This window comes from Hyaena hyaena, unplaced genomic scaffold, assembly GCF_003009895.1.
Source record: "Hyaena hyaena isolate Hyena2069 unplaced genomic scaffold, ASM300989v1 scaffold_412, whole genome shotgun sequence".
In the NCBI taxonomy this organism is placed as follows: Eukaryota; Metazoa; Chordata; class Mammalia; order Carnivora; family Hyaenidae; genus Hyaena; species Hyaena hyaena.
This window is the reverse complement of record NW_024081043.1, coordinates 1,178,690-1,206,420: the sequence shown is the minus strand read 5'-3', so window position 1 is coordinate 1,206,420 and position 27,731 is coordinate 1,178,690. Positions and strand designations below refer to the sequence as shown.

The 27,731-nt window shown below is 43.8% G+C and overlaps 1 protein-coding gene and 1 long non-coding RNA gene across 2 annotated transcripts; one reads left to right on the top strand and one right to left on the bottom strand.

Moving 5' to 3' along the window:
- Window positions 1-1,573: 1,573 nt before the first annotated feature.
- On the bottom strand, window positions 1,574-17,749 carry LOC120245238. Its single transcript, XR_005531738.1, has 2 exons — window positions 17,609-17,749; window positions 1,574-2,214 (listed from the first exon to the last, which is right to left on the bottom strand). It is a non-coding gene; the product is annotated as an uncharacterized LOC120245238 (long non-coding RNA).
- Window positions 17,750-18,080: 331 nt separating this feature from the next.
- MFSD4B (major facilitator superfamily domain containing 4B) lies at window positions 18,081-24,443 on the top strand. Its single transcript, XM_039252206.1, has 4 exons — window positions 18,081-18,256; window positions 19,822-19,990; window positions 21,518-21,634; window positions 22,909-24,443. The coding sequence occupies exons 1-4, from the start codon at window positions 18,206-18,208 to the stop codon at window positions 24,144-24,146; spliced, it is 1,575 nt and encodes a 524-aa protein (XP_039108137.1). The 5' UTR covers window positions 18,081-18,205; the 3' UTR covers window positions 24,147-24,443.
- The last annotated feature ends 3,288 nt before the right edge of the window (window positions 24,444-27,731 follow it).

The following is a 27,731-nucleotide window of genomic DNA, read 5'->3' as shown; positions in this document are numbered from 1 at the left end:
CCTCTCTCTTCCTCCCTCTGCCCCTCTCCCCCGCTCTCTCTAAAATAAAAATAAATACAATAAAAATAACATCTTTCAAAAAATTAAGACAATAAAAGAAAAATGCCTGGCATGGAGAAGGTGCTCAGTAATTATTTGTTGAATAAATGGTTTCCAAACTTGTCAACACTATAATATTGACTTTCTTCATCTTGGGAACATTTCCCTAGAGAACTCAGCCAGTGCAGCTGGAGTGAGTTGGCAAGATCAGGATCAGGACTGAGGACAGCTTGGCTGGCAAGGCTGCCCCAAGGCCAAGGAGAGGGCCCACACAGTCGGGAGACTGATTCCACATATGGGGCTTGAAGAGATAAGTGAATATATTGAAGTTTCCACTGTGGGAGAAGGGAAGTTAGGAAAGATGCTACAGTGACGGACTGGAACTGGGAAAATGCGGTACGAATAGGTGTATGTGCACACTTGCACCGGGGGCAGGGATACAGATGTGTCCGTACGTCTGTTTCCTAGCTCTGCCCCTCCAGGCCCCTCTAGAGGGCCTAGAAGCAATGATATTCTAGGAGCCATGAGTATACCTCCATATTCAACCTTGTCACAGCAGGGGCTCAGAGGTAGATAAGCGGCTAGAGAAGTCCCTGTATTTTAAATGTAAAATGCAACGCTAGCAAAATGGAGTTGCAGGGGACACTCAGGGAAATCCTATAATACCTTCTAATTTTATAGGAAGAGACAAGCTTGTTTTCAGACTTTAAACAAGAAGAAAATAAATACCCCTAATCCCTCATCCAGAGGTAATTAATTGCCTTTATCATTACAGAATGTATCCTTTACGACTGTATCTATGGAAATGTTTTTGCAAAAGTGAGGAAATACTAAACGTGCTATTTTTTGCAACATGTTTTTTTCACTTCGTTCTTGTAAATACCTTTTCACGTTGCATTCATTCTGGCTCTTGTTGTTGGTGACAAAAAAATGAAACCTGCTTTAAGCAAAAGAGTGAAAAGTTCAGGTGTCATCTGACATCAGATATGGTAGAATCTAGGATTGAATCATGCCATTGCTGAGTTTGAGACCCACAAGTGGTGTGGAGTTTACTTAAAAAAAAAAAAAAAAAACCCGGAATGCTGCTATGACTACTTTAATATAAATTTTCTTCTACATTTCTGATAATTTTCTTAAACTGAGTTTCCCAGAATGGGATTACTAAGGTAAGATGAATGAATGCTTACATTTTTTTATGCATATGCAGTTCTGAGGTTTTCAATCCAAAAATTTTTTTAAATGTTTATTTATTTTTGAGAGAGAGAGAGAGAGAGCATGATCAAGTGAGCTGGGGCAGGGCAGAGAGAGAGGGAGACACAGAATCAGAAGCAGGCTCCAGGCTCTGAGCTAGCTGTCAGCACAGAGCCCGATGCGGGGCTTGAACCCACCAACCGTGAGATCATGACCTGAGCCGAAGCTGGATGCTTAACTGATTGAGCCACCCAGGCGCCCCTGAGGTTTTCAGTCTAAATTAATGAATCCTAGACATGATGCAAATGTGTACGTTCTCATCACATGATTAAAAAAACAACACTTTAGTGGACTGAAATATTTTTGTAATTTAACTTACAGCTTCGCTGATAAACCCAAGGGTAGGTGGACACAGAAGGCATCAAAAGTTGGCTTGCTGGCAGGGTGGTGTGGCCTGGCCGTAGGTGAGGTCTTTGTCAGGAGAGCAGCAGGAAACAATCTTCTGGAGCCCAAGTGAGCAGAGGCTGGCGGGTAGATGTGCAAACAGAGGTAGGGAGCTACTGCTGGCCTGCGGCCTGGGGTCTGCTTCTGGGAAGATGGGCGGCAGGTGGTTCCTGGGCCCAGGTCCGGTCTGTGACATTGTCATAGCCAAGGGACTATGCATGGTGGCGGCAGAGCACCACTCACGGAGATGCCTTCAATCTCATGCTCATGGCTGTTAGACTGTGCAGCAAGGGCAAGAGAAAGCAAAATGCAGCAAAAAGGAACCAGGAGGAGATGCCCCTTTCCTCCTACAAGGTCCCTCCAGCGCCCTCTGGGGAGGGGTTTGACAGTGCGCTCACAGGAAAAGAGAAATGCCTGAGTCTAGTCTGTTAGTGCAGAGCAGGTCCTTCAGGGTGAACGTGGAGCTCAGAAGCAATCAGTTGATAACTAGTTGACATGATGCTAAAAGCTACCAATAACTGCTCACTTGAACCTTTTGACCTACAGGAGAATTAATTTCCTTTTACAATTAAATATTGAGAAACTCAGGTGGTCAGTACATGCTGTGGGACACCCCTGATGTGACAGTGACAAATGTAACACATTCTAAGAATTCGTGGACCAAGTCAGACAACCTCGCCCCTAAAATGAAAGGAGGGAGTTCACATTTTGAAACTAAGAAGAATCAACCTTAAATGGATATGAGTAGCTATCTGTGGAAATCTTCTGTGTAGATAACATACTACAGTAATGATTTATAAAGACGCTGCTGATAAAACTAGGATGCAATCTAAATCTCAGACGGGCCTAGGTCATCTCCTTGAAAGGAAAGATAGAAATCTAAAATCCTAACAATCAGGACTAAACTGATGAGAAGACTCATAATTCAGAAGTCAAGGACATTGTTAAAAAGAGCTTTAGAGGGGCTCCTGGGTGACTCAGTCGGGTTAAGTGTCCGACTTCAGCTCAGGTCATGATCTCACGGTTAGTGGGTTGGGGCCCCGCGTCAGGCTCTGTGCTGCCAACAAGCTCAGAGCATGGAGCCCGTTTCCAGATTCTGTGTCTCCCTCTCTCTCTCACCCTCCCCCGCTCATGCTGTACTCTCTCAAAAATAAATTTAAAAAAATTTTAAATAGAGCTTTAGAGGGTAAGAATTTGTTACTACACCCCCAAGGCTTCTACAGTTCTGATTTTTATAATACAGCCAAAACATAAGCTTGACTGACACTGGGAAAGGCCAATTGATCTGGTTCTAAAGTTCTAAGGGCATATAGCAATTCCTTCTCCTCAATCTTTTGCTCTCATAGAGAAACTTGAAATACAGTGGTCAGCAAACTTTTTCTGTAAAGGGCCAGATGGCAAATATTTTAGGCTTTTTGGGCCATGAGGTCTCTGTCACAACTACTCAATTTGGTCACTATAGTGCAAACCAGACCATACATGATGTGTAAATAAATATGTGTGGCTTTATTTACAAAAACAGGATGTGGCCAGAGAGGGCCTGGGGGCTTCACCTGCTGACCTCTACCTAACCTATCATTGATCTGACCAGACTGGTCCAACTAGCCAGGAAGGAGTGCCTGGGGAATACTAGATGCAGGGCATATCGCGCTGTTTACAGATCAGCACCTTTGGGTGTGGTCATATCAGTCAGTTCTGGATGAACTAACAGTTTCTTCGTTCTTAACCTTGGAAAGTTAAGGCTAAGAAAGTTAAAGCTAAGACTAGCTCATCTGTCTCATTCATTTACCATTCTCTCTCTTTCTCCCTCTCTCAACCTCTTTGCACCATCTCTAAATGACAGCACCAATATACTAATTTTTATTTTTATTATTAATAAGATTTAATATGGATTACTAACCAAACAGGCTTTTCTTTAGGTTTAGTTATCAGTTTATATGCATAAGAGAAAATATCCAGTTATAACAATCCAGCTATGATCATCAAGAGTTGTTATCTGCATTAAAAACACAAACTATTATGAAAGATTATATTTTTGTCATCTTGGGGAGCCATAATTAAATACCACAGACTGGATGTCTTAACAGGTTTTTATTCTTCATAGTTCCAAAGTCTGGGAAGTCCAAGATCAAGGTGCTAATTCAGTTCCTTGGGAAGGCATTCTTCCAGGCTTTCAGAAGGTTGCCCTTCTCTGTGTCCTCACAAGAGAGCTCACTGGCCCTGGTCTCTCTTCCTCTTTTTATAAGGACACTAATCCCACCATGTGGTCCTACTCTCATAAGCTCATCTAAACCTAATTACCCCCCAAACAGCCCACCTCCAAATACTAGCACAGGGGGGTTAGGGCATCAACATAACTTTGCAGGGCAGGAACAGAATTTAGCCCATAGCATATTAATTTTGCTTCTTTATGAAACTGTCATCAAAGAGGCCACAAAAGAGTTGAAAACCTAACCAGGGAGCTGTTACCGAGTAATGCTTTCAAGTATATAATTAATATTCCCTAATAGTCAAGGAACATAGGAAAACAATAAACTATTCATGGTAACTGACATTACAGAAGCCAGACAGAAGCTGGGCTTTAGGAATATGCTATTTTGGGCCACCTTAACTCCTTATTCTTGTGGCTTCTCAAGCCCCTTGTTGGGCTTATCAGTTTAGCTCCTATTCTTCACGAGGCCCTTTTGTTTAACAACTCAGTTTGATTCAGTCTCATGGATTTTGACGATTTTGGCTCCCTTCCCAGGTTCCCAATAGGTCTACCCACTGAAATAATAGATAAGAAGCATTTCCGTCTCAAGTTAGTGGTCAGAGCTGACCGTAACCCAGCCTGGGTTGGATGAACATTTTCTATACATAATTTCTCCCTGTGAAGAGTCCTCAGAGCTAGACTTAAGATCTTAGGGTCCTATTTTTCACGTCATTTGAGCCTTTACTGTATTAAGATTAGTAGTAAGGGGAGAGGGCTTGGTGGGACAGGGAGTAGTTTAGTTCACTTAACATTTCCTTTTTAATTTTATAGTGAGAGAGAGTGAGTGGGGAGAGTGGCAGAGGAAGAGAAAGACAGAAGCAGGCCCCACACTCAGCACGGAGCTGAGGTGGGGCTCCATCCCACACTCAATGGTAGCACCACCTGAGCCGAAATCAAGAGTTAGATGCTCGACAGACTGAGCCACTCAGGGGCCCAAAAATGGTTTATCTTGAACACAAGTCCCCTAACTCTCTCCACCTTCCAACCAGATTGTTATCTTATGCTTTCTTTTTTTTTTTAATTTTACTATCTATCTATCTATCATCTATCTATCTATCTATCTATCTATCTATCTATCTATCTATCTATCATGTCAGAGAGAGAGAGAGAGGGAGCATGAGTGGGATAGAGGGAGAGAGGGGGAGGGAGAAGACAGAAAGAGAGAGAGAGAGAGAGAGAGAACCTTAAGCTCCACACTCAGTGCAAAGCCTGACTCGGAGCTTGATCCCGTAATTCTGGGACCATTACCTGAGCCAAAATCAAGAGTCAGACGCTGAACCGACTGAATCTCTCAGGAGCCCTACCTTACACCTTCTTCTGTAGAAATTCTGGAGCCACCATTGAGCATGTAGACTCAGAAGAAAATACACACACACACACACACACACACACACACACACAGGCACACACACACGGTCATGGGACTGTTGCCTCCATAGCCACCTTTCCATTCTCACCAAGCCACTCTGGTGCAAATGTAATGACCACTTTGCTAATCTATGTAATAAAACCGCTAAAGCTATTTCTCTTTCTCTAGTTTCTTCCGATTCCAGTTCAACTGGGCTGATACTGCCTGCTCGTGTTCTTAGTCCTCTGCATTCATCGTGATACTCTTACTACTCAGAAACCTTTGACAGCTTCCTAAAGTCAAAAGATTATGTCTTCAGTTGGTTTTCAAAGTTCTTCACAATTAGCCCCCAAACGCCTTTCCAGACTTACCTATTACTCTCAGAGAACTTTCCACTTGGTAAAGGTGGTCAACTTATTTTTAAATCACTGTAGATGGTCCTCACCTTTGGGCCTCTCTTAGTGCTGTGCCCATGCGGAATCCTGACTCAAATCTCACGTCTCTTGAACCCCACCACGGTGCCTGGTGCACACAATGCTTGCTTTTCTCTTGGTCCTTCAGCTACCCCACTGCGATTTCTCTGTGCAGATTCCCAAGCCTTTTCTGCCTCAACTCTCTACTTTGACATATTTTGAATAAGATGTCATATTTTGAATATTAAATTCTTCCTTCACTGATGTAGGGCTCATGCTCAATTCTTCCTAGATGTATACAACGGAATTTTTCAGTGACTCTCTTTCTATCTTAGTTTTGGTTACAACAATTTTGTTAAAGAATTATAGAAACACTGCACCTATGATAATCCCTTTTTATAATTACCTGTGGCAAAACTTTGAAGGATAACCCCAGTCTGAAGGTTTGAAGGAGGGAGTAACAATATTACTGGTATACCGGTTTCAAGTTGCTTTTTTACTACTGGGACAAAAATGAGTAAGAAATGGTTTTAAACAGATGAAGTTACTTGCTGCTCTTCTGAAAGTCAGAGTTGCAAGGGACCTCAGAGATCATCTACTCTAACCCATGCATTTGGACAGTGAGGCTGAGGAAAATTACATCATTATCCAAAAACACGACTGTGACTCTGTAAATCCAGTGTTTGCTCCATAGGAATTACAGGTGATCACCTGGGTTTTAAAACCACACACTCCCTTGGGGCACCTGGGTGGCTTAGTCGGTTAAGCGTCCAACTTACGCTTAGGTCATGATCTCGCAGTTCGTGGGTTCGAGCCCCGCGTCAGGCTCTGTGCTGACTGCCAGCTCGGAGCCTAGAGCCTGTTTCAGAGTCTGTGACTCCCTCTCTCTCTGACCCTCCCCTGCTCACGCTGTCTCTCTCTCTCTCTCTTAGAAATAAATAAAAATATTAAAAAAACAACAACAACAAAAAAACCACACACTCTCCTAATTTTCCTCTTCTCTTCGTCTCCTTTGGAGGAAACTCCTCACCTTCCCTACCTTTATAGGTGGCACACCCTCAGGGCTTACTGAGTCCCTGGCCCTCTTTGGTCTATACTCACAACTGAAGCAATCTTACCCAGCGACACAGGGTTAAATGCCATCTATGTGCTAACTCCCAGTTTATATCTAGTGCTTCCTCCTTCTACGGAGTTGAAGATTCGGCTGCCCACTTGATGCTTTCATTTAATTAAATAATATCATAATCTTTACACGTTCAACCTGAATTCTTGATTTTCTTCCATGTCCCAGGAGAATCTATGCTCCTTCCATAACAGTCTTTCCCATCTGAAATAAGAGGACTTTTATTCACCAGTAGCTTAGGGAACAGTCTCTTGGGGGCTCTTCTGAACGCTCTTCCCAGTAAAGCCTGGAATTTGGCCTTCTGTGTCTATCTTGGCATTGCTTAATTTTAGCCAGAATCCTGTTGGCATCTGATTGGGTCCCTCAACCTCTACTGTTCCCCTGGTGATGTCTGATCACCCTGGCCCACCTTCAGCAAGAATCCTGTTGGGTTGGTTTAGCCAGAATCCCCCCTTACCCCTGATGTTTCCTCCTAGTAATTTTCCAACCTACCCCCTGCACCCAATCCCTTGGCTATAGATTCCTACTTTTCCTTGTATTAAAATTGAGCCCAGTTCTGGGCGCCTGGGGGACTCAGTCAGTTAAGTGTCAGACATTGGCTCAGGTCATAATCTCATGATTGGTGAGTTCGAGCCCCGCATCAGGCTCTGTGCTGACAGCTCAGAGACTGGAGCTTGCTTTGGGTTCTGGGTTTCCCTCTCTCTCTGCCCTTCTCTGCCCCCTCGTATTCTGTCTCTGTCTCTCTTTCAAAGATAAATAAATATTAAAAAAAATAAAAATAAATAAATAAAAGTGAGCTCAGTTCTATACTGAGGTCTTCGTGCTCCTCCCTCCCCCTCCCCCCCACAATTGCAATAGTCACTGAGTAAAATCTGTTTTTATGGCTTCAACTACTATCCAGCTCTGGTTTTTCTTTGACATAAGTAAAAAAAATCCTTGAAGTAATTTCTTAAAATATTTTCTATACACTTTTCTCTCACATACCCAGTCCATTAGTGTGAAAAGGGAGATGATTCATTTTCAGAAATACCAAATAAAAGCTGTCTAATTAACAATAGGTTTACAACCTATTGGAAATATGTATGAACTCTGCGCCCCCAAACACACAATGGAGTCCCAAGCCCTTAGACACTTCACTTCCCAGTTCTTCTTCCACTCCCCATTTTGCAGGCTTGTTTTCATGGGCGTTGCAATGAGTGCGCCAAAGAGCAAAGGAGGGGCTGAAAGTCTCTGCGTCATCTCAGGGAAAGTACGTTTGTTCCAGTCAGACTACCCTTGGCCTTATTTGAACATAGGTGACTTCCGGGTAAGGCTGTAACCTCTGTAGTACTCAGCCAATGAGGAACCAGGGGAGGGACTTGCATGCTAGGAGATATATGTGTGTTATGACTGCCCAAGTGTGCCTGTTCATCAGACACCCCCTCTTGCAAGAACGTTGATTAGAGCCTGGCTTCACTCTGCTCCGAGTCCCTCCTTTGATTGGGTCAGTGGGCTTATTTCTAACAAATGGCAAACACTACTGTTTTTAGCTTCAATAACTTCCCAAATCTGACCACTCTCACAAATATCTGAGCCTAACCAAATAACTTCTACAAATATCGGAACCTAACCAAATAACCTCTCAATTAGACCTCCATTCTCTTGGCTCTCCATCCTGCTCCTCTCTAGTGTATTCTTCCAACACGTCCAGAGAGTCCTTATCATAAGGCCCTGGTGTGTACCCAGGAACCCTGCTTGCTCTCATTTTCTATCAACTCTCCCTTCATTCATACGGCCCCAGTCACATTGGCCTTTTTGCTTTTCAAACACACCACACTCACTTGCTCCTGCTCCCAGAGCCTTGTCCCCGCTGCTCTCTCAGACATGCTCTTCTGCATGGCTGGTTCTCTCACTTCGGTTAGGGCTCCATCCAAACGTCACTCCCAGGAGCCTTCCCCAACACTACTTTAGTTAAAAATGCCCCATTTCATACAGAAATGCTGAGGCATAGGAGCACATGTACCCCAATGTTCATAGCAGCACTCTCCACAATAGCTAAAACATGGACAGAGCCTAAGTGTCCATCAACGGACGAAGGATCAAGAAGATGTGGTTTATCTATACCATGGAATACTCCATGGCAATGAGAAACAATGAAATCTGGCCATGTGTAGCAACATGGGTGGACCTTGAGGGTGTTATGCTGAGTGAAAGAAGTCAGGCAGAGAAAGACAAATATCATATGTTTGCACGTATAGGAGGATTAGGAGGAACTTAACTGAGGACCATGGGGGAGAAGAAGGGGGGAAATGGTGGGGGAAAGGGAGAGAGGCAAACCATGAGAGACTCTTGAATGCTGACAAAAACTGAGGACTGATGGATGTGGGGGGGAGGGGGGATGGGCATGGAGGAGGACACTTGTGGGGATGAGCACTGGGTGTTATGTGGAAACTAATTTGACAATAAACTATTTGTAAAAAAAAAAAAATGCCCCCTCTCCATCAGTCTCTACCCCCTTTGTTCTTCTGTAGGGTACTGTCACCATCGACACATTACAAATGCCTTTGTTCATTTTCTACCCTGTCCAGGAGAGTGAGAATTTTTGTCTGTTGTTTCATTGTTAGATCAATGACTGGCACGGACTAGGTATTTAATAATTGTTTAATGACTAAATCAATGACCAGGTGGGCTTTTATTTAGTTTGCTTATAAATTAAAAAAAAATACTGTTACTGGTGTTTGTTCCTAGTTTAGCAACCGAATAGTCCCTGTCATTGTGGGGGCTTCTGCAAAGGAGCTGGACTTTTTCCAGGCAGGTCGTAGCAAATGCGGTATTAGATGGCAGAGATTACAGAAGCATGGCTTTGCTCTGGGGCAGAGGAGCACCCAGCTCCGGATAAGTGGCTGCCCCTGTGTACAGAGTGAACGATCATATTTCTTCCAGAGCACTTAAAGCCCTAAAGTAGTTTCCTTTTTTATGCAGACGATTCTAATTGCTCCTGAAGCACTGAGTACATTAAGAAATGTTAGTCTGTTTCTAATTAAGCCTCTACTAGGCAAGCTCTCAACTTTGGGTTGCTTTGTTTTTATTCTCTTGATAAGTTGATTTTGGCTAATAACAGTACAGTACGCCAAAGATTTTATCTGATCAAAATAGCATAGGAGACTATTGTGATGGCAGATCCAAGAGTTCTATAGTCTTGAATGTTGCAATGAATCCAGTTAAAGGAAATTCTAAGTTTATATTTTTTAAAAATAGGAATTTTAAAAATCAGTAAGTTCTTGTTTTTAATGAGATAAAAAATTCCACCAGACACTGAACACCAAAGTCAGATCCTTTCAGTATTATTTTGAACTTTTCAAAATACATAGCACAAACAAAAGTTATTTTGCTGAAATTAAACTTTGTGAGAGCTGGCTTTAATAGACTGTTTTTTTAATGTTTTTGAGAGAGAGAGAGAGAGAGAGAGAGAAGGAGAGGCAGAGAGAGAGGGAGGCACAGAATCAGAAGCTGAGCACAGAGCCTGACGTGGGGCTCAAACTTATGAACTGTGAGGTCATGACCTGGACCAAACTTGGATGCTTAACCAACTGAGCCACCCAGGTGCCCCTAGATTGAGTTTTTAATGCCAGAGTTAAAGAATGATCATTTACATAGAGGCTTCTTTGAGGCAACAGGCTTGAGCAATGGAAGGTAGAAAGGGCCCCCAGTGACCCCCTGGCTGAATACAGACAGGCTCATCAGGTGACCCACCTCAAAATATCCATAGGCCACACTGACCAGTGGGCTACGTACAACCTGGCAGTTACCAAAAAAGGGAGAATTCCATACGTGGCCATACTTCCTCATCTTCCCCCTTTAGGCACAGCCACCACCTCATCGCAGTCTCTCCTCTCCTGTCCTGCCTGCTGCTCCCTTGCACTGTATTCAGTAAACTTTTATCACCTTTGTTCTGTCTCAGGTGATGCACTGTGAGATCATGACCTGAGCTGAAATCAAGAGACACTTAACCAACTGAGCCACCCAGGCGCCCTAGACACCACAATTTAGTGTACCGATAGAAACAGTTATGACACCTAGTTTTTCCGTGATGTGCTTTAAGTACTAATTAGACATTATTTGATAAGTAAAAAGAATGGTCCCTCCAGATAATAAAGGTTGAATAGGTCCTGACAGTGATGTGCAGTCCCCAAGCATGATCAGTCTAACATCTCACTCCTACTTGAGATAAAATTTCATGTTAAAGGACGAAAAATCTGAGGCGCCTGGGTGGCTCAGTTGGTTAAATATCCGACTTCAGCTTGGGTCATGATCTCCAGGTTCCTAGGTTTGAACCCTGTGTCCGGCTCTGTGCTGACAGCTCAGAGCCTGGAGCCTGCTTCAGATTATGTGTCTCCCTCTCTTTCTGCCTCTCCCCTGCTCATGCTCTGTCTCTCTCTGTCTCTCAAAAATAAACGAATGTTAAAAAATGTTTTTAGAAAGATGAAAAACCTCCCTCCTGTTGCCATTTCACAAATATGCCAATATAAGTACCATATTAATCACTAAGGTCCAGATAGTTTCCTTTTTGATACATTATCATACAGGTTTATAAAATATCAATTGTTTCAAGGAATCAATAAAGTTATATTTATTTTCAACTGAAAAAAATAGCCCTTCAATATTTTTATTTCTCCTGAATTGTCTCCCACGGAAGTTATCCTCACAATTGGCCTTAAGCGGAAACTGCACGAAGCAATACTCTATTTTATACCTTTTTTTCCTTAAAAGGTGGTGAGTGACCTCTGGAGGCAATTGGAAAAAAGTATCCTTCTCCTTTCAGGAGTGAAGGAGGAGAGGTAGACTTAGAAGATGGATCCTTCCATTTAGAGGAGCTTCTGGTTTTTTTTTTTTTTTTTTTTTTTGATGTTATCATTTTTATTTTTTTTAATTTTTTTTATTTTTTTATTTTTTTTTACAAATAGTTTATTGTCAAATTGGTTTCCACATAACACTCAGTGCTCATCCCCAAAGTGCCCTCCTCCATGCCCATCCCCCCCCCCCCCCACATCCATCAGTCCTCAGTTTTTGTCAGCATTCAAGAGTCTCTCATGGTTTGCCTCTCTCCCTTTCCCCCACCATTTCCGCCCTTCTTCTCCCCCTTGTTCCTCCGTCAAGTTCCTCCTAATCCTCCTATACGTGCAAACATATGATATTTGTCCTTCTCTGCCTGACTTATTTCGCTCAGCATAACACCCTCAAGGTCCATCCATGTTGCTACACATGGCCAGATTTCATTTTTTCTCATTGCCATGTAGTATTCCATGGTATAGATAAACCACATCTTCTTGATCCATTCTTCCGTTGATGGACACTTAGGCTCTTTCCATGTTTTAGCTATTGTTGAGAGTGCTGCTATGAACATTGGGGTACATGTGTAGAGGAGCTTCTGTTTTTGAAAGTTTAATCAGGATGAGTTAAACCACTTAACTTTAAAGTTAAAACCACTTAACTTTAAAGTTAGTTCAGTGACCCTCAATTCAGTTAGGTCATATTTATTAACGGTGTAATACAATACTACAGGGGAGACAGAGATGCAAAACCTTCTGAGTTTACAATCTCCCAGGAAACTAAAGATAAGTGCTAAAATATTTATAATACAAGCGAGAACGTGTCAGAAAATTGAGGAGTAGCGTAACCACACAGGAATTCGGATTTTTGGTTAGGGTGACCAGAGGAGGTCTGCTACATTCAATATTTCCTAAAGACCCACTGTGTGCTGGGCACTGTGCTGAAAGATAAATAAGACACAGTACCTGCCCTTTATACACTTTGAGTACATACGGTGGGGAAGATGATGCATGAAGAGTATGCAGTAGGTGGACCTTCGAAGGGATGCACAAAGGAGTGAAACTCAGACAGCCTCATGCTGGAGAGGAAGGTCCGGAAAGGCTTGCCACAGGAAGTAACACCTAAGCGGGTTCTTACAGGTAGGAAGAGTTCTGGGACAGCCTTGGCATCATAAATCTACTCTGGTCCATCTCTCCCACCCATTACAACTAAAAGCTCATGACAAAACACAGCAGCAATGGCCTGAGGATTCCGAAAAGTAAAAGACTGCGAATGGGAGGCAAAACTTGAAAAAGAAACCTGCAAGGGGGATGGGTTGCCTGGCCGCCTTTCCTTTCTCTTGTGATTTTGTCCTGAGGGGAGGCCCCAGTTGGGAACTGCTCGGCTGCAAGAGTAGCTAAAACTCTGATAGAAACCCTGTCCTTCATCCAGGGAAGCTGAGGGAAGGTCCCAGGAACTGAGAAAAGGTTCCTCTGTGAGTTGGAAAGCGAGGAGGGAGAGGACAGAGCCACAGAAGGTGATTCCGAATTTTGTGTAGGAACCACTTTAAGTTGTAGGTTTGCTCACTGCTGAGTTGCACTTGTTTTCAGCTAAAGCAGCAAAGCAAAGGCTTTGACAACTAAAAGTCAAACCCCAGGCCAAATCTCAGACTAGCCCCTGAGTGGTACATGTTCAGGACAGACCCAGAGCAACGGAGCAGAGGCTTTGAAAACTGAACTGAGAAAGAAACTCTCACCCACGGAAGGTGACATAAAACTTGTAATGTGAATGAACTCCACCAGGTTGAAAGCCTGCTTAAGCAAACATACACTCTCCAGAGGGGGATTTTAACAGGATCCAGCGTCAGCACAATGTTAACTGTCACAATGTGCAGGATGTGATAGAAAACAACCTGTGCAATAATTAATGGAAGGAAACGTTGTTTAAAATGGAGTCAAGGACAGTCGGTTAAGTGTCCGACTTCGACTCAGGTCATGATCTCATAGTTGGTGAGTTCGAGCCCCACATCAGGCTCTGTGCTGACCCCCTCAGAGCCTGGAGCCTGCTTCGGACTCATCTTCTCCCTCTCTCTCTGCCCCGCCCGAGCTTGTGCTCTCACGTACTCTCTCTCTCTCTCTCTCTCTCAATAATTAATACGTAAACTTAAATAAATAAAATAAAACAGAATAAAATGGAGTCAAAAGGCCAGCAGGGGGAGCTCTCTCACCCCACCACTCACAGTCAATTCCAGCTCCAACAGCAGGAGACGTACCTGGCTGTTTGGCAAGTTGGGTATTACTTCTAAATACTACTTGACTATCCTAGGAAGAAGGGAGAGAGGTTTTCCTCCTCCTCTGGCAACAGTCCAGACAATGAGAGACTGTCGCAAGTCAGCCAATGAGAGTCCACCACACTGTGAATTCTCAACTTATTCCAATGGATGTTTTGTTTATAAGAATTCTCCCAACTTCCCTCTTCCCTCTATAAAAGAGTGTTCCTCTCCTTTGTTCTCTGGACTTGCCAATGGTTTTGCGTAGCTTCCTGTCCCAGACTGCAATTCTTTGCTATTCACAAATAAATCCTTTTTTTTTTTTCCCCCGGTAAAATAAATGGCTGTTTTAGTTTTAAGGTTAGCCCTTGTCATACAAAGAACCAGGAAGCTGTGGCCAAATCCTTCGGGAAAAGACAATCACCATAACAACCCCGAGATAACACAGGTGTTGGAATTTTCAGACAAAGACTCTAAAAGGGAGTTTCAGGAGGTAAAGACAAACACACGTGACATAAATGTAAAGGCACATTTTCAACAGAGAAACAAAGTATAAAAAAGAACGGAGTGGAAATTTTGAACTGAAAAGTACAGTATCTGAAAGAAACAAATTCATTAGATAGGTATAATACATACCAAAATGGAGATGATGGAAGAAAGCAGCAGGAACTTGAAGATAGATGAGTCAATAGGAATGATCTAAACTGAAAAGCAGAAAGGGCAAAAAAAGGGTGGAAAACAGAACATAGAAGCACCAGAGACCTGCGCAACAACATCAAAAGGTCTAACATACAAGTCATTTGAGTTCCAGAAAGACACGTGAAGGAGATTGAGAAAAATTATGTGAAAAAGTAATGGCTGGAAACTTCCCAAATTTGGCAGAGGGCATATCTACAGATTCCAGAAGATTGCTGGACCCCGGCACTTAAATTCAAAGAAAATCATGCCTAGATCTTTCAAAATCAAACTACCGAAAGGCAGTGATAAAGAAAAAATCTTGAAAGCAGCCAGAGAGAAATGAAACCCTACATAAAGAGCAAAGATCAAATGACTGCAGAGTCCAGGATAACGAGAAGATGCTGGAACAATGCCTCTAGGTGTGGAAAGTAAAGTACAACAAAGCCTATATCCAGTGAGAATATTTTCAGTAATGAAGGTGAAATAAGGACATTCTTAGATAAAGGAAAACTTAAAAAGCCATTGTCAGCAGACCTGCCCTAAAAAAAAAAAAAAAAATGCTAAGGATGAAGGTAAAGGATACCAGAAGGAAACCTGGATTTTAGGAACTGAGGGATGAGCAGCAGCAAATTTAACTATCTAGGTTAATATAAAAATCCTTATTTTTTTATCTTAAACTTTTTTTAAAGCAGGCTTCATGCCCAGCGTGGAGCCCAATGCAGGGCTGAAACTCACGACCCTGAGATTGAGAACTGAGCTGATATTAGGAGTCAGATACTTAACCGACTGAGCCACCCAGGTACCTCTCTCTTAAATTCTTTAAAATATGTATGATTATTGAGAAGATAGGCAGGAATAAGGCTCTTAGTTATGGGAGACTAAGGTACTGTAACAAAAATCCAGTTATTTAAGAAACAGGTTTTTTCTCTCCTAAAAAAGGAGGCATTATTTCTGGCATTTCTGCTCACATTCTATTGGCATCCTTTTAATTTATTTTTTTATTTTTTTAATGTTTATTTATTTTTGAGAGGGAAAGAGAGAGAGAGAGAGAGACAGAGCACGAGCAGGGGAGGGACACAGAGAGACGGAGGCACAGAATCTGAAGCAGGCTCCGGGCTCATAACTGTCAGCACAGAGCCCGACACGGGGCTTGAACCCACGAGTGGTGAGATCGTGATCTGAGCCGAAGTCTGGCGCTTAACCGACTGAGCCACCCAGGTGCCCCTAACTGGCATCCTTAACTGCAAATTCAGCTGGGAGATACAGTGGAGCTGGGGCAGTCATGCCCTGGGTTATAGCTTCGTTACTTAGGAAGAAGGGGCAAATGGATTTTGATGCATAGCTAGCAGCCTCTCCCACAGCGGGTGAAAGAGAAAGGAGGCATTTTGGACAAGAGGGGACAATATGATCAAAGGTATGGAATAGAGAAACAGTAAAGAGCTAATACCAATTTTGATGTTGTTTGGAATGTAAATAATGAGATGAAGCTAGAGAGGTGGGTTGCAGTAGAGGAAGCTGGATTTTATTCTTGAAGACTTCAAAGGTTTTACGTAGCAGACTTTCATTTCAGTGAGCTACTCAGGGGTTAAAGATGGGAGAGCAGAAGACTAGAGGAGAGAAATGTAATTAGCAACTTAGGGGAATAGTTTTGGTGAGAGCTGATAAAGTTTCAAAAGTAGGCTGTGATCATAGCATAGAGGCCTGGTTTTAGAAATATCTGTGGAAGTAAAATTGGCAAGACTTGGGGATAAACTGAGGAGAAAGGAAGAAGTGAGGCAGGATCTCACATGCCTTACAAAGATGGCCGGGTGGCTGGTGGTATCAGCATGGAGTATCCCTGAGCAGGAGCAGATTGATTTAGGAAAAAGAGGAGTTCGGTTTTAGGTGATAAACATAAAATATTGTGAAGCTTGAATTCCCGCAGAATATTGATTATATTAAATCTCAGTGAGAGAGCTGCAGTGTGTAGCTGAAGACCAAACTCTGGCTGGCATACAGAATCCTCTGTAATTTGCACCTAATTGAACCCTCTGATCATCCTCTATTCTGTTTAACACCGTATGCCTTTTGCTTCAGCCACATCAAACTCTTCTCAGAGGCCTTCCTGGACTCTGAAATCTAAAAGAGCATCTCTTAAATCACAGCACCTGTACTTTCCGAGGTAAACTGGGAAGGGCTTAATGTCCAAATGGATGGGGCTGGAGAGATGGGTTGCAAGGGAAATGATGAGGAGACTCAGGTTTGTAGTCTGGGAGCCCAAGTGGGTAAAAGTAATCAGGTGCAAAAGAACATTTCTGATAGACAATAAAGAACAATAGTTACATGTTCTGAGGCTGTGGTCTGATCAAAGGGCAAAAGGAATCAAAAAGCTGGAATCGGATAAAGAAGACAAGGCCTTTCCTCCTCGCCCAGAGGCATACCTTTACTGAGGGATCCTGAAAACCCAGCTCCTGCTCCACTTTTTTTTTTATTTTTAAAATTTATTTTTGAGAGACAGAGAGCATGAATGGGGGAGGAGCAGAGAGAGAGGGAGACACAGAATCTGAAGCAGGCTCCAGGCTCTGAGCTGTCAGCACAGAGCCTGACGCGGGGCTCGAACCCACGGACCACGAGATCATGACCTGAGCTGAAGTCAGACGCCTAACCGACTTAGCCACCCAGGGGTCCCTCCACTTTCTTACAATAACGGTATTCGCAGGGACTGAACCAGAGTGTACTTGAAACCTCGACTTTGGGTCCAGATTTCTCTGGAGCTACTGTTACACTGTGTATGTACAGCCCCTGATTCGCTGACTGACCTTGGGCAAGTTGCTACTCATTCTCTATGACTTAACCCTCCTTTCCATAAAACGAGGATAACGTGGAATTTGGAGTGTTGTTATGAGCGTTAATTGAGATGATGCCCATGAACGCTTTACATGAGGTTCAACAAACGCTGTGGAGTGACAGATGGACGACATAGTTCAAACGAACGAGGGCAGCAATTCTAGGAAGCTGTCTAAGGCACAGACCTCCGGGCTTCCTTTGCCCAGCGAGGACCTGGGGAGCGGTCGCGAAGCCATACCTTGCAAACCTTGGCCCGCATTTCCTCGTGACAGTGTGGCCGCGTCCTTCCTCACGACCCGTCGGGCCCCAGGCTGCAGCTTCAGCTGGCTCCGCCACGTGGCGCCCTCTCGCTGGGCCTCTGTGGGCTCAACGGTGTGTGATGCCCGGGCCCTCGCGCGGAGCCTGGTCTCCCAGGCAACCGCATAAACTTCCGGTTTGAGGCCGGCCGAGGTTGGCGAGAGGCCACATTTCCGCCACGTGATCCCCCCCCCCCGGCACCTTGCAGGCTGAAGGGCGCGCGTCCGGGGCCTGCAACACGCGGCGTGTTCCGAAGTTAGACATCCCGGCCCTGACGGGGGGCAGGTCCTGGGGAGGTGGCGCCAGCGGGGACAGCCGGGCCTGGAGGGGCGGGGCCGGACTCAGCTCCCAGTTCCCGCGGCTGGGCTGAGAAGCCGGGCGGCAGCAGGACCGCCTCTCCAGGGCCGCCGCGCTGGAGCTGGAGCTGGAACTCCGTGGGGCCGGGGCCCCGGCTGCCGGGCAGCGGCTCCTCCAGTCCGACGCCGCGGCGGAGCATGAGGCGGTGGCGGGTTCCCGGCGGAGCCGCCGGCCGGGAAGCATGCTGCGCTGGTTCATCACCGTGATCCTGTGTGCCGCCTTCCTGGGTCTGGTGAGAGCCGGGGCTGGAATCCTCCCGGGCCAGGGCGTGAGCAGGCGTCCTGCGGAGAGCGCGGTCTTCCGAGTTCGAGTCTCGCCTCTGCCTCTTGCAAACTGCGACCTTGGGCGCCTTCATCTGCTCCCAGTCTTAGTTTCCTAATCCGGAAGACGGGCACAGTTCTATTCTTGGAGGGTTATTGTCAAGTGCGAAATTGATTTTCCCAGTATATTTCCCAGCTCCAGGAAACCGCCCTACCTCTCCCTAAGTGGGGTGGGGAGCTGCGAGGGGGGTTGCCAGGTTTATAGCCCCTCCCCCTCGGCCCACGCAGACCCCGTATTATTACACAAAGCTGCTTTTCTGGCATTTCCTCTTCCTCGTCTGACAAAATAGAGCTGGCTCTTTATCTTTGCAGATGGGGAAAGAGAACCAGAGAGGGAGAATGCCTTTTCCAGATCACACAGCTGGCTTTAAGTGGTAGAGCCAGTAATAACATGTCACTTACTCTGCCCACACTCCTATGTAAAACCCGTAGATCCTTCGGTGTTTTTCTTAGAGTAAACTGCAAGGTGAGAAGCGCCTTTTGACCAACCCCTTGACCTCCCGGCCATTCCCTTATTTCTGGACAGCTCCCTCTCCTCACTTGTTTGGAATATTGGGATCTGGGGGGGGGTTGTTAGGGTGAGTCCTCTGACGACAGTCACTTCAGGTTACGTGGCGGCTTTCTCTTGAGCCACGACGGATTCTTAGAATGTTTCTATGTGAAAAAAAGAAAAATCATTGCGGCCGCTTGGTGAGTGCTCACCTTGTGCCAGGTCCTGTTTTAAGTGCTTTGCAGACAGGAAGTCATTTGATTGGAGATTAAATTTGATTGGGTGCTCACTCTGCCCTTAGTCTGCCTTGGGTAGGAGGCACACCCAGTGTTTAGAGCCGAGCATTCCAAATAGAATCAACTATTCTTAAAGCCTAGTTCCATTAGAAACATTTTTTTTTAAGTGTCCAGCAAATATCCTCTGATGGCTTGGGGTTTTATTTGAGGAAAAATGTAGATTCAGAATCATTTAAAGTGCTTATCTCCTGCGTACTTTGTATACGTCAGAGGAAGGACCCCATGTGCATCCAGAAATACTGCTCTGTTTTAACATCAAAAAACAGGAATAATATTTTAATGGGTTGATAATCAATTTTAACATCTAAATTCTTATTTTTTCCAAATAATCTAGTATATTAAAATGCCAAAACTAAAAATATTTTAATGTTACATTTTACTGCCAGTACAAAAGAGTCTTTTATGGTATTGTTTGAAAAGGAAACAAAATTGCAGCAACGAGCCAAAAAAAATTTTTTTTTAAAACTTGAGAGTTGTCAAAACCAAACCAGTAGGATTTGACACACCAGATACAGAAGTCTAAAGCTCTAAGATACTAGTACTGTCATCCTGAATTTTTCCTGACTGTAAGACTTAAAGTAATCCCCTACATTATGCCGAAATCCCCTCCTCCCTTTTTAACAGGGAAGAAGGCTACCACATAGATATTTTAAGGATTGTAAATAAGAGACTTTGTCTTTTTACATTTTAGGGAATGAGTGTTGCTATACTGGGGCCCACGTTTCAAGATTTGGCAACAAATGTGAACCGCAATATTAGCAGTCTTTCTCTGATTTTTGTGGGCCGTGCCTTCGGATATTTGAGTGGCTCTGTGATTGGTGGAGTTCTTCTTGACAATATGAATCATTTTCTACTCTTGGGTAAGTAAAACCCCAATTGTAGCTTTTTGCGAATTACACGGAATTTACAATTTGTTTTAGACTATGAAATATACTTGCTTGCGGAGTGGTTGACCAATGTGTAGTGTTCCTGCATCCTCAGGGGAGGTCAGGGTTCCTTGGCGCCTGTTTTCGGCTTGGCAGTTACAGAGAATCTGTGCTGGGCCGGCTGTGGAAATTTAGATCAGCCCTAAAGTGTGCTACCCGTCTTTAGCCTTCCTGACCATTACTGTAACTTAGGCACCGCCCCTGGATCCACTAACCAACATACCAGTTGTCCAAAGATCTTTCCTTGTCAGGGCTTAGGGCTGATCTCCTAGGGCCACTGTAGATCAGAATGAATTCCTTGACCCTGCCCAGGCTAGACCCTGGACTGAGCATGAAGGTGGGAGGGAATGGTGGGTGAAATGATGTAGGCTAAAGTTTTGTCCCTGTTGCCCCATGTTAATGACCCCAGACCTCTCTACCTCACCCACAGACTAGATGGCTGGCTTTTAACTTACTCTGTTTTGAATAAATAGATATATTTAAAGTTTCTTTTTTGAGAGAGAGAGAGAACCTGTCTTTCTCTAGAGAGAGAAAGAGCATGAGTGGGGGAAGGGCAGAGAGAGAGGATCCCAAGGAGACTATGCGTTGTCAGCACAAGCCCAAGGCAGGGCTCGAACCCACATACTGCGAGATCATGACCTAAACCAAAATCAAGAGTCGAATGGTTATCTGACTGAGCCACCCAGGCGCCCTTGAATAAATAGATACGTGTAAAAGAAAATCTGGGTAGGGGCATCTGGGTGGCTCAGTCAGTTGGGCGTCTGACTTCAGCTCAGGTCATGATCTCATGTTTTGTGGGTTCAAGCCCCACGTTGATCTCTGTGCTGATAGCTCAGAACCTGGAGCCTGCTTTGGATTCTGTGTCTTCCTCTCTCTCTGCCCCTCCCCTGCTCACGTTCTGTCTCTCTCTTTCAAAAATAAATAAAATATTTTTAAAAATCTGTAGTAAGGTGATAAAACTGCTTTGAAAATAAGGAGAATAATTTACTGTTATTGATGAATAACAGATTTCCAAAGTGGGTTGAGAACACATATCTGTCTGGTATTTCCCTCCCTATTCCCAGCCTAATTATTTAATACATTTCTACAACAAACTATAGTAATTGCATTTTATTTTTCTCTTTTTAATTTCTTACCTTTTATCTAAAAACCCTTTTAGGTTATTAAATATGAAATACTTAAATAATTTTTGAGCTGTCTGTTTTGCTATAAACTTTGCCTTGTGGTATCTAATTTGATTATTAGCATTGCTAGGAATGTACTCATGTTAGGGTAACTTAGATTTTATAGTCCATAAAGATTATGAAAGCTTATAGAGGAAATAACCATTTGTAGATGCTGAACATCTCATCCACGTCTATTATTCAATTGTAATTTCACTTCTATTTATGGAAGTTTTTATGATGTTGACTTGATTCATGAGTATTGTTTTTTATGGCTGCCCTTTACTTTTCTTCTCAGGAGTGTCAATGTTGGCCACCACAGTTGGTCTTTATCTTGTTCCATTTTGTAAGACAGCAACATTACTGATTGTCATGATGTCCATCTTTGGTGTTTCGATTGGCATTCTGGATACAGGTCAGTGAGCCCTTCAGTGTCGTCTCTGGGAGTGGGGACTTCATATTAGAAAAAGTAGAACAGATGACCTCAAATGGTCATTTGCAGGGTAAAATGGCACCAGCCTACTGAATTGCTCATGGGGTCACCCAGTCAGAACCACCCTTTTGGCAACTACTCTTCTTGCCAAGTAGGGTGACTGCTTTTGAGCAGCCAACCATGTAGTTAATTTCACGAACTTTGTTCAGCGAGAGATTATTGCTCTATGGTATCCAGACAGGAAAGGGTCTGCCTTGCAGGTAGCTGTGGTGCAGGTGAGGGAGCTTTCATTTTGGGAGAGAACTTTGTCGGTGCAGTATGGGAAGAATTGATGGATTCCTAGGTTGAACCAACTGCGGAACCATTATTTGGCCGAGGAATCCTAGAAAGCAGTTATCCGGTTGTAAAAAGCCCTCTGCCTTTCTGAGAAACCTGTCCTCTGTAGTATTTTCCTTCTCTTCCCCCCCAAAAGCTCCTGCCTCCTTGCAGGAGAGCCTCTCCATGGGTCTTGGTGTCTTTTAAAACCGGCTGAGTAACATACATGGGATTTTTGCCCACCCCTCAAAGCAACTCTTCCCCTGCTCTACGGTTACTTGATACATCAGGGATGTTTCATGCTTTAGGCTTGGTTTGGTTGTGAAATTACAGGGTACAATTGTAGGTTCATCTGAAAATATGTTATAAAAAAAAAGAGAGAGAGAGAAACAAAGAAAACCCAAGACTTGATTTTTTTGCCTTTCACCTTGTAGAGAAGGCATCGTGTCCTGGGCACAGGAGAACTCCGTAGTGTTCAGGTTTCTGAGTATGTGTTGTGCATCCGTTATATATATGAATCGTTTCCCTCAACTGGCTATTTGGTAATTTGGCCACTATCTGATGATAATATGTACTTAAAATGTTTGCAAATAAATACATATCCCCCCTTGCCCTGCCAGCCTGGTATTTGAACTGTGTTGTAAATAGCCTCCGGCTCCTGTCCCCGCCTCTAGGGAGCGAGTAAGCTCCTGTCCCCAGGAGACAGCAGTTTACTAGCTTGAGGAACCCATTTGTGAGTATGTGATGTTACACTGTTGCCAGTTCTCTGCTGGTGGGAGGTTAGAGTGCCTTACAGAATTGACCGAGTTGTAACATCTGCTGATTTAGAATGTTATAATCCCTGCGCACCATAAAATAGGCTCTTCCTCTCTCTCATAGTGATGAACTGGTTTTTGCGACGTTTCTGTGATCAAATCCTTTTCCTCATCTTTCGTTGGTAGGTGGTAACGTCCTAATCTTGGCTCTTTGGGGGGACAGAGGAGCCCCACATATGCAGGCCCTGCACTTCAGTTTTGCCTTGGGCGCCTTCTTGGCTCCACTGCTGGCTAAACTGGCATTGGGCACGACGGTGTCTGGTGACAGTCACCCAGAAGCTGATGACCACGGCTCTCTCAACCAGTCATCTGAGGCCGACACAGAACCTCTGCTCGGAATACCCGACAACCTGAATTTACTGTGGGCTTACGCCCTGATTGGTACTTACATTTTTGTAGTTTCTGTCTTTTTCTTGGCTCTGTTTTTAAAGAAAAGCTCAAGGCAGGAAAAAGCAAAAGCGTCTGCTCAGAGGTCTCGAAGAGCCAAATACCACAACGCCCTTCTTTGTCTGCTTTTTCTGTTCTTCTTCTTTTATGTGGGGGCCGAGGTGACGTACGGCTCTTACGTTTTCTCGTTTGCGACCACCCATGCCGGCATGAAGGAGAGTGAAGCGGCTGGCTTGAACTCCATCTTCTGGGGGACCTTTGCTGCCTGCAGGGGCCTGGCCATCTTCTTTGCCACATGTTTACAACCTGGAACCATGATCGTGTTAAGCAACATCGGCAGCCTGGGGTCATCTTTATTGCTGGTGCTTTTCGACAAGAGTCCAGTTTGTCTCTGGATAGCAACGTCCGTGTACGGGGCGTCAATGGCCACCACGTTTCCCAGCGGTGTCTCTTGGATTGAGCAGTACACGACCATCCATGGGAAATCTGCAGCTTTTTTTGTAGTTGGTGCCGCCCTGGGAGAAATGGCTATTCCTGCAGTAATTGGAATTCTTCAGGGAGCATACCCTGATTTGCCTTTGGTCTTGTACACCTCTTTGGGGGCATCGATAGCCACTGCTGTTTTATTTCCTGTGCTCTATATGTTAGCCACATCACCTCTCCGTCAACAGCGGAAAGACCACAGAAAAAGCGAGGACCAGAAAGCTTTGCTTTCTAGCTCTGAGCTAAATGACTACGAGGAAGAGAATGACGAAGAAGATGCAGAAAAGTGGAATGAAATGGATTTTGAAGTGATCGAAATGAATGATACAATGAGGAATTCCGTAATAGAGACATCTAGAAATATTTTGACGGAGCCCTTAGCTGAAGTCTCCAGTCACTCACACGCCAGTGCAGTTTCATTGGAGTCCTCTCCAGTTAACACCGGCAGGTCCCCTGTGAATCACCTCGCAAAGAACCAGGCTAAAAGGGACTAATACCTAGAGACGATGGATTATTTACTGACCTCCTTGAATAATCTGTGGCTTTAATGAAGCCAGTCAGAGCAGAGCATTAACAGATTTTCATCATGCTTTGGGGAATCAAAATGTCTAGGTCAGAGTATGTATAGTAAATGCTAAAAAGTTTTGGCAGGTTCTGTAATTCCCAGAGTTTTCCATAAAGAACAAATGGTGTCATACAGCAGGATCTCGTTGTGAGGCTAGTGTTTGGCACGTGGCTGCTTCAGTAATGTTTTACGGTCTCCATCCCTCAGAGCGTGCAAAGGAGTGGTCGGTGAGAATTTGGGTGCCGTTCTAAAAGAGTGTGAAACCATCTAGCAGTTAAATCAATGAGCCGAACACATGATGAATCCTCCGTATTCTGCCAGGGAGGTTGAGTGTCGTTTCATAAAAGAGCAGCTTTGCGAACGGATGGAGTTTTTTCCTTGCTTTGCCCTCTCTGTCGTAGTGCACCAGGGAACGCTAACCCTCATGTGATTTCTGATTTCTATGAAGAGAACCCAGAACGGGACCTGAGAGACCTGGCTTCAAACCTTAACTGCTGCTTCCTACTCATCTGTTCCCACACTCAGTCACTTAACTTACGTAGGCCTCATTTATCTTCTCTCCTGATCTGTGATTCCAAGAGTGAAACTGAGGTGGTTTTCAAACTAGGGATCCATAAGTTTAAAGTATGTGCAAGGGGGAAAAAAACGTTTGTGCAAGATGTCTGTTAGAAATTAATATAAGTGCCATCCATTCTTCATTTCAAATGAGAAGTGAAACAAAATTGATAGTGTTAAGAATAGTACCAATTAGGAATACATGTCAGTTTGAGAGACTCCGTGTTTAATAATGGTCTGCAAAACACATTTTTAGTGCCTCATCCGTCCTAAGATGCACCTTTTTTCACATTTATTTTCACATTTTTAACATCTCTGAAATCAGAATGTGTCTTAAAGTCAGTAGTCTCTTAACACTGACAAAATTTAACTGACGGTTATCCATGTACATACATGAAGCAATGTTGCATGTTACAATCGGTGTCTTAAACAGGAATTCATTCAGTTATGGAGATTTTACTATTTTTGCAGATATACTAAAGAGAAAAGTATTTTTTTATGCTGACTTTTGTGATGTTCAAGCAGGATTTGGAGATGCAGTGTTCCGACTTGAAGAGCTGTTTCCAAGTTACTATGTTAGTAGTACGGCTGCAGACAGAGTCTACCTTAGCAACAGAGTCTGAGTCTGAGCCTTGTGCTTCCAGGATTTGGTCCTCGTTGAGTCTGGCTGGTAATCACATTATTAACACTGTAAACTAGGCTGCTAATTTAATTTTCAAAGAGGCACAGTCTTTTCCAGTGTTTGGAATATTTGTATCCCCTATCTAGGGCTTTTCTTTTCTGAGTTTGAAATATCTGGGAAACCAAAATAACGATTAGAAAGTGGCTTGCTGGCTTAGGGGTCCAGGGATCTCAAAGGGTACCTCATACAAGTGTGGCAAAGCCGGTGTGAGTTCTCCTTTTGATAAATAACTAGCACTGATGACAGTTTTTGTTTACTTCTCTTTACCAAATTTTATGGTGAGTAACAGTTAACTCCTAGCCAATTGCAGTATGTTTGCTTTTTCTTATTTATCTCCTTTTTTCCTAAGTGAAATATGCTATCTTTCTTAACCACTGCCCACTCACCTTCTCTACCTGCTGTGTTATGGGTTTATATTAACAACCTAGCACTTTTGGAGAGGGCTGGCTGTACAGTAAAACGCGTGTTCTTGCTCTTTTTATCTTGTACGTTTAGCTAGAACTTGGAGACCAGCACTGCTCCATTTAGTGCGTTTTCTCAGGTTGGTGGGATTTAGGCAGTCGCTACTGTTTGGCAGTCGGGGGGCTTGCTGGAACGGGGATTTTCTCTGCCGCGTCTACATTTAAGGGGTAGGAGATGCAGCTCGGGGAAAGGAGGAGGATAATAAGAACATGGCAGCCAGTTTGGAAATCCAAACTGGAAAAGTCCACTAGCGTTCCACAAGCCAAAATGTGAATGGCCATGTGAGGTTATAGGCGTTGTTACAGTTTGATGATGTATTTCCATATTGGAAGGATAAGACATGGTACAATTCCAAGAATTAGCATTCATCCTAATAATCGGTTCTTAGGTAAGTGTCTGCTGATGTGTAAGTAACCAGTAATGAAGCTTTCTATTGCTGGAGAGCAGATTTAGCAGTTTACAACAACAGACCTTTATTATCTCACAGCTTCCTGGGTCAGGAATCTGGGCATGACTTCCCTGCATCATCTGCTTGGGATGTCATGGGGCTACAGTCAAGGTGTTGGCTAGAGCTGTGCTGCTTTCTGGAGTGTAGGGTTCTCTTCCAGGGCCACACGTGTGGTGGTTGACCATACACAACAGTTCCTTGCTGTGGTAGGCCGAGGCCCCCTGTATTTTGCTGGCTGTCAGCCGGCACCAGTACCCATTCCTAGAACCAACCACAGTTTTTTTGGGTTTTTGGGTTTTGGGGTTTGTTTTTGCTTTTGTTTTGCCATGCTGCCCTTTGTAGATCCTCTCACAATATGGCATCCTATTTCTTCAAAGCCAGCAGGAGAATCTCTCACCCGAGTCCACTACACTGGAATCTTCTATAAAATAATATAATCACAGGCGTGACATCCCATCACCTTTGCTCTCTGCTCTTGGCTGGAAGCAAGTCATAAATTTACCCCAACTCCAGGGGAGAGGCTTCTACAGAGATGTGACTCATTGTGGAGTCACCTTAGAGTGCGTTTGGTGCACTCTGGTACCCGTAGAACCGAGGTTTAAGAGAACTAAAAAGTTTGAGCTGGGGAACAGACACCCTTGGAAGTCATTGAAAGGGCGATAGGTACCAAACTGAATGAACTAATGTGGGTTGGAAGGATCCCCATTGGCCAGGCTGACAAACCTGATGGGGGAGAATCTTTTTGTTGGTGGGGCACTGGGTGGGCTGACTCCGAGTTAGGCCTTTTTTCCTCTTGACATTTTATTTTATGTCCTTTACCACTGTGCTTTTAGCCTATTCAAATGCAGCTTACCATGAGGGAAATAGATAAATTTCAGCTTAATTATATTTTCATAGTAAAGTCCAACACTTTGAAAGCATTTTTTCAAGTACTCTTTTTTTTAAAGAAAAATTGTCTTCAAAAAGCAGTTTTATTGTATAGAAGTAATGAAGGTATAAAAAAAAGGCTGTGCTGGAAGGTCAGAGAAGTACATAAAAATGTAAGGGACAAGTATAAGTAATTTATACAGTATTTATTTATTTACTTACTTATTTTTAAAATACTCCCTAAGCCCAATGTGGGGCTTGAACTTACGACCCTGAGATCAAGAGTCTTATGCTCTACTGACTGAGCCAGGCCTGTATAAGTAATTTATAATTCTAAACACCTAGAAAAGTTCTTAATTTCTTATCAGTGTAATTTCCTGGGTAAAGAGGTAAAAAAATAATTTCCTCCTACCAGATAAAGTTTCAGAAACAACTTGAATTTTGTGTCCAGGGTACATGGACGCTATAGTTGATGGACGGGTTATTAGTTTGAAGAATTA

Bases quoted from the DNA above. Each gene is read 5' to 3' on its own strand.
- MFSD4B (XM_039252206.1), top strand. From the start codon at position 18,206: ATGCTGCGCTGGTTCATCACCGTGATCCTGTGTGCCGCCTTCCTGGGT. The intron at 19,991-21,517 runs GTAAGTAAAACC...TTTTCTTCTCAG, and splicing joins GAATCATTTTCTACTCTTGG to GAGTGTCAATGTTGGCCACC. The intron at 21,635-22,908 runs GTCAGTGAGCCC...TTTCGTTGGTAG, and splicing joins GATTGGCATTCTGGATACAG to GTGGTAACGTCCTAATCTTG.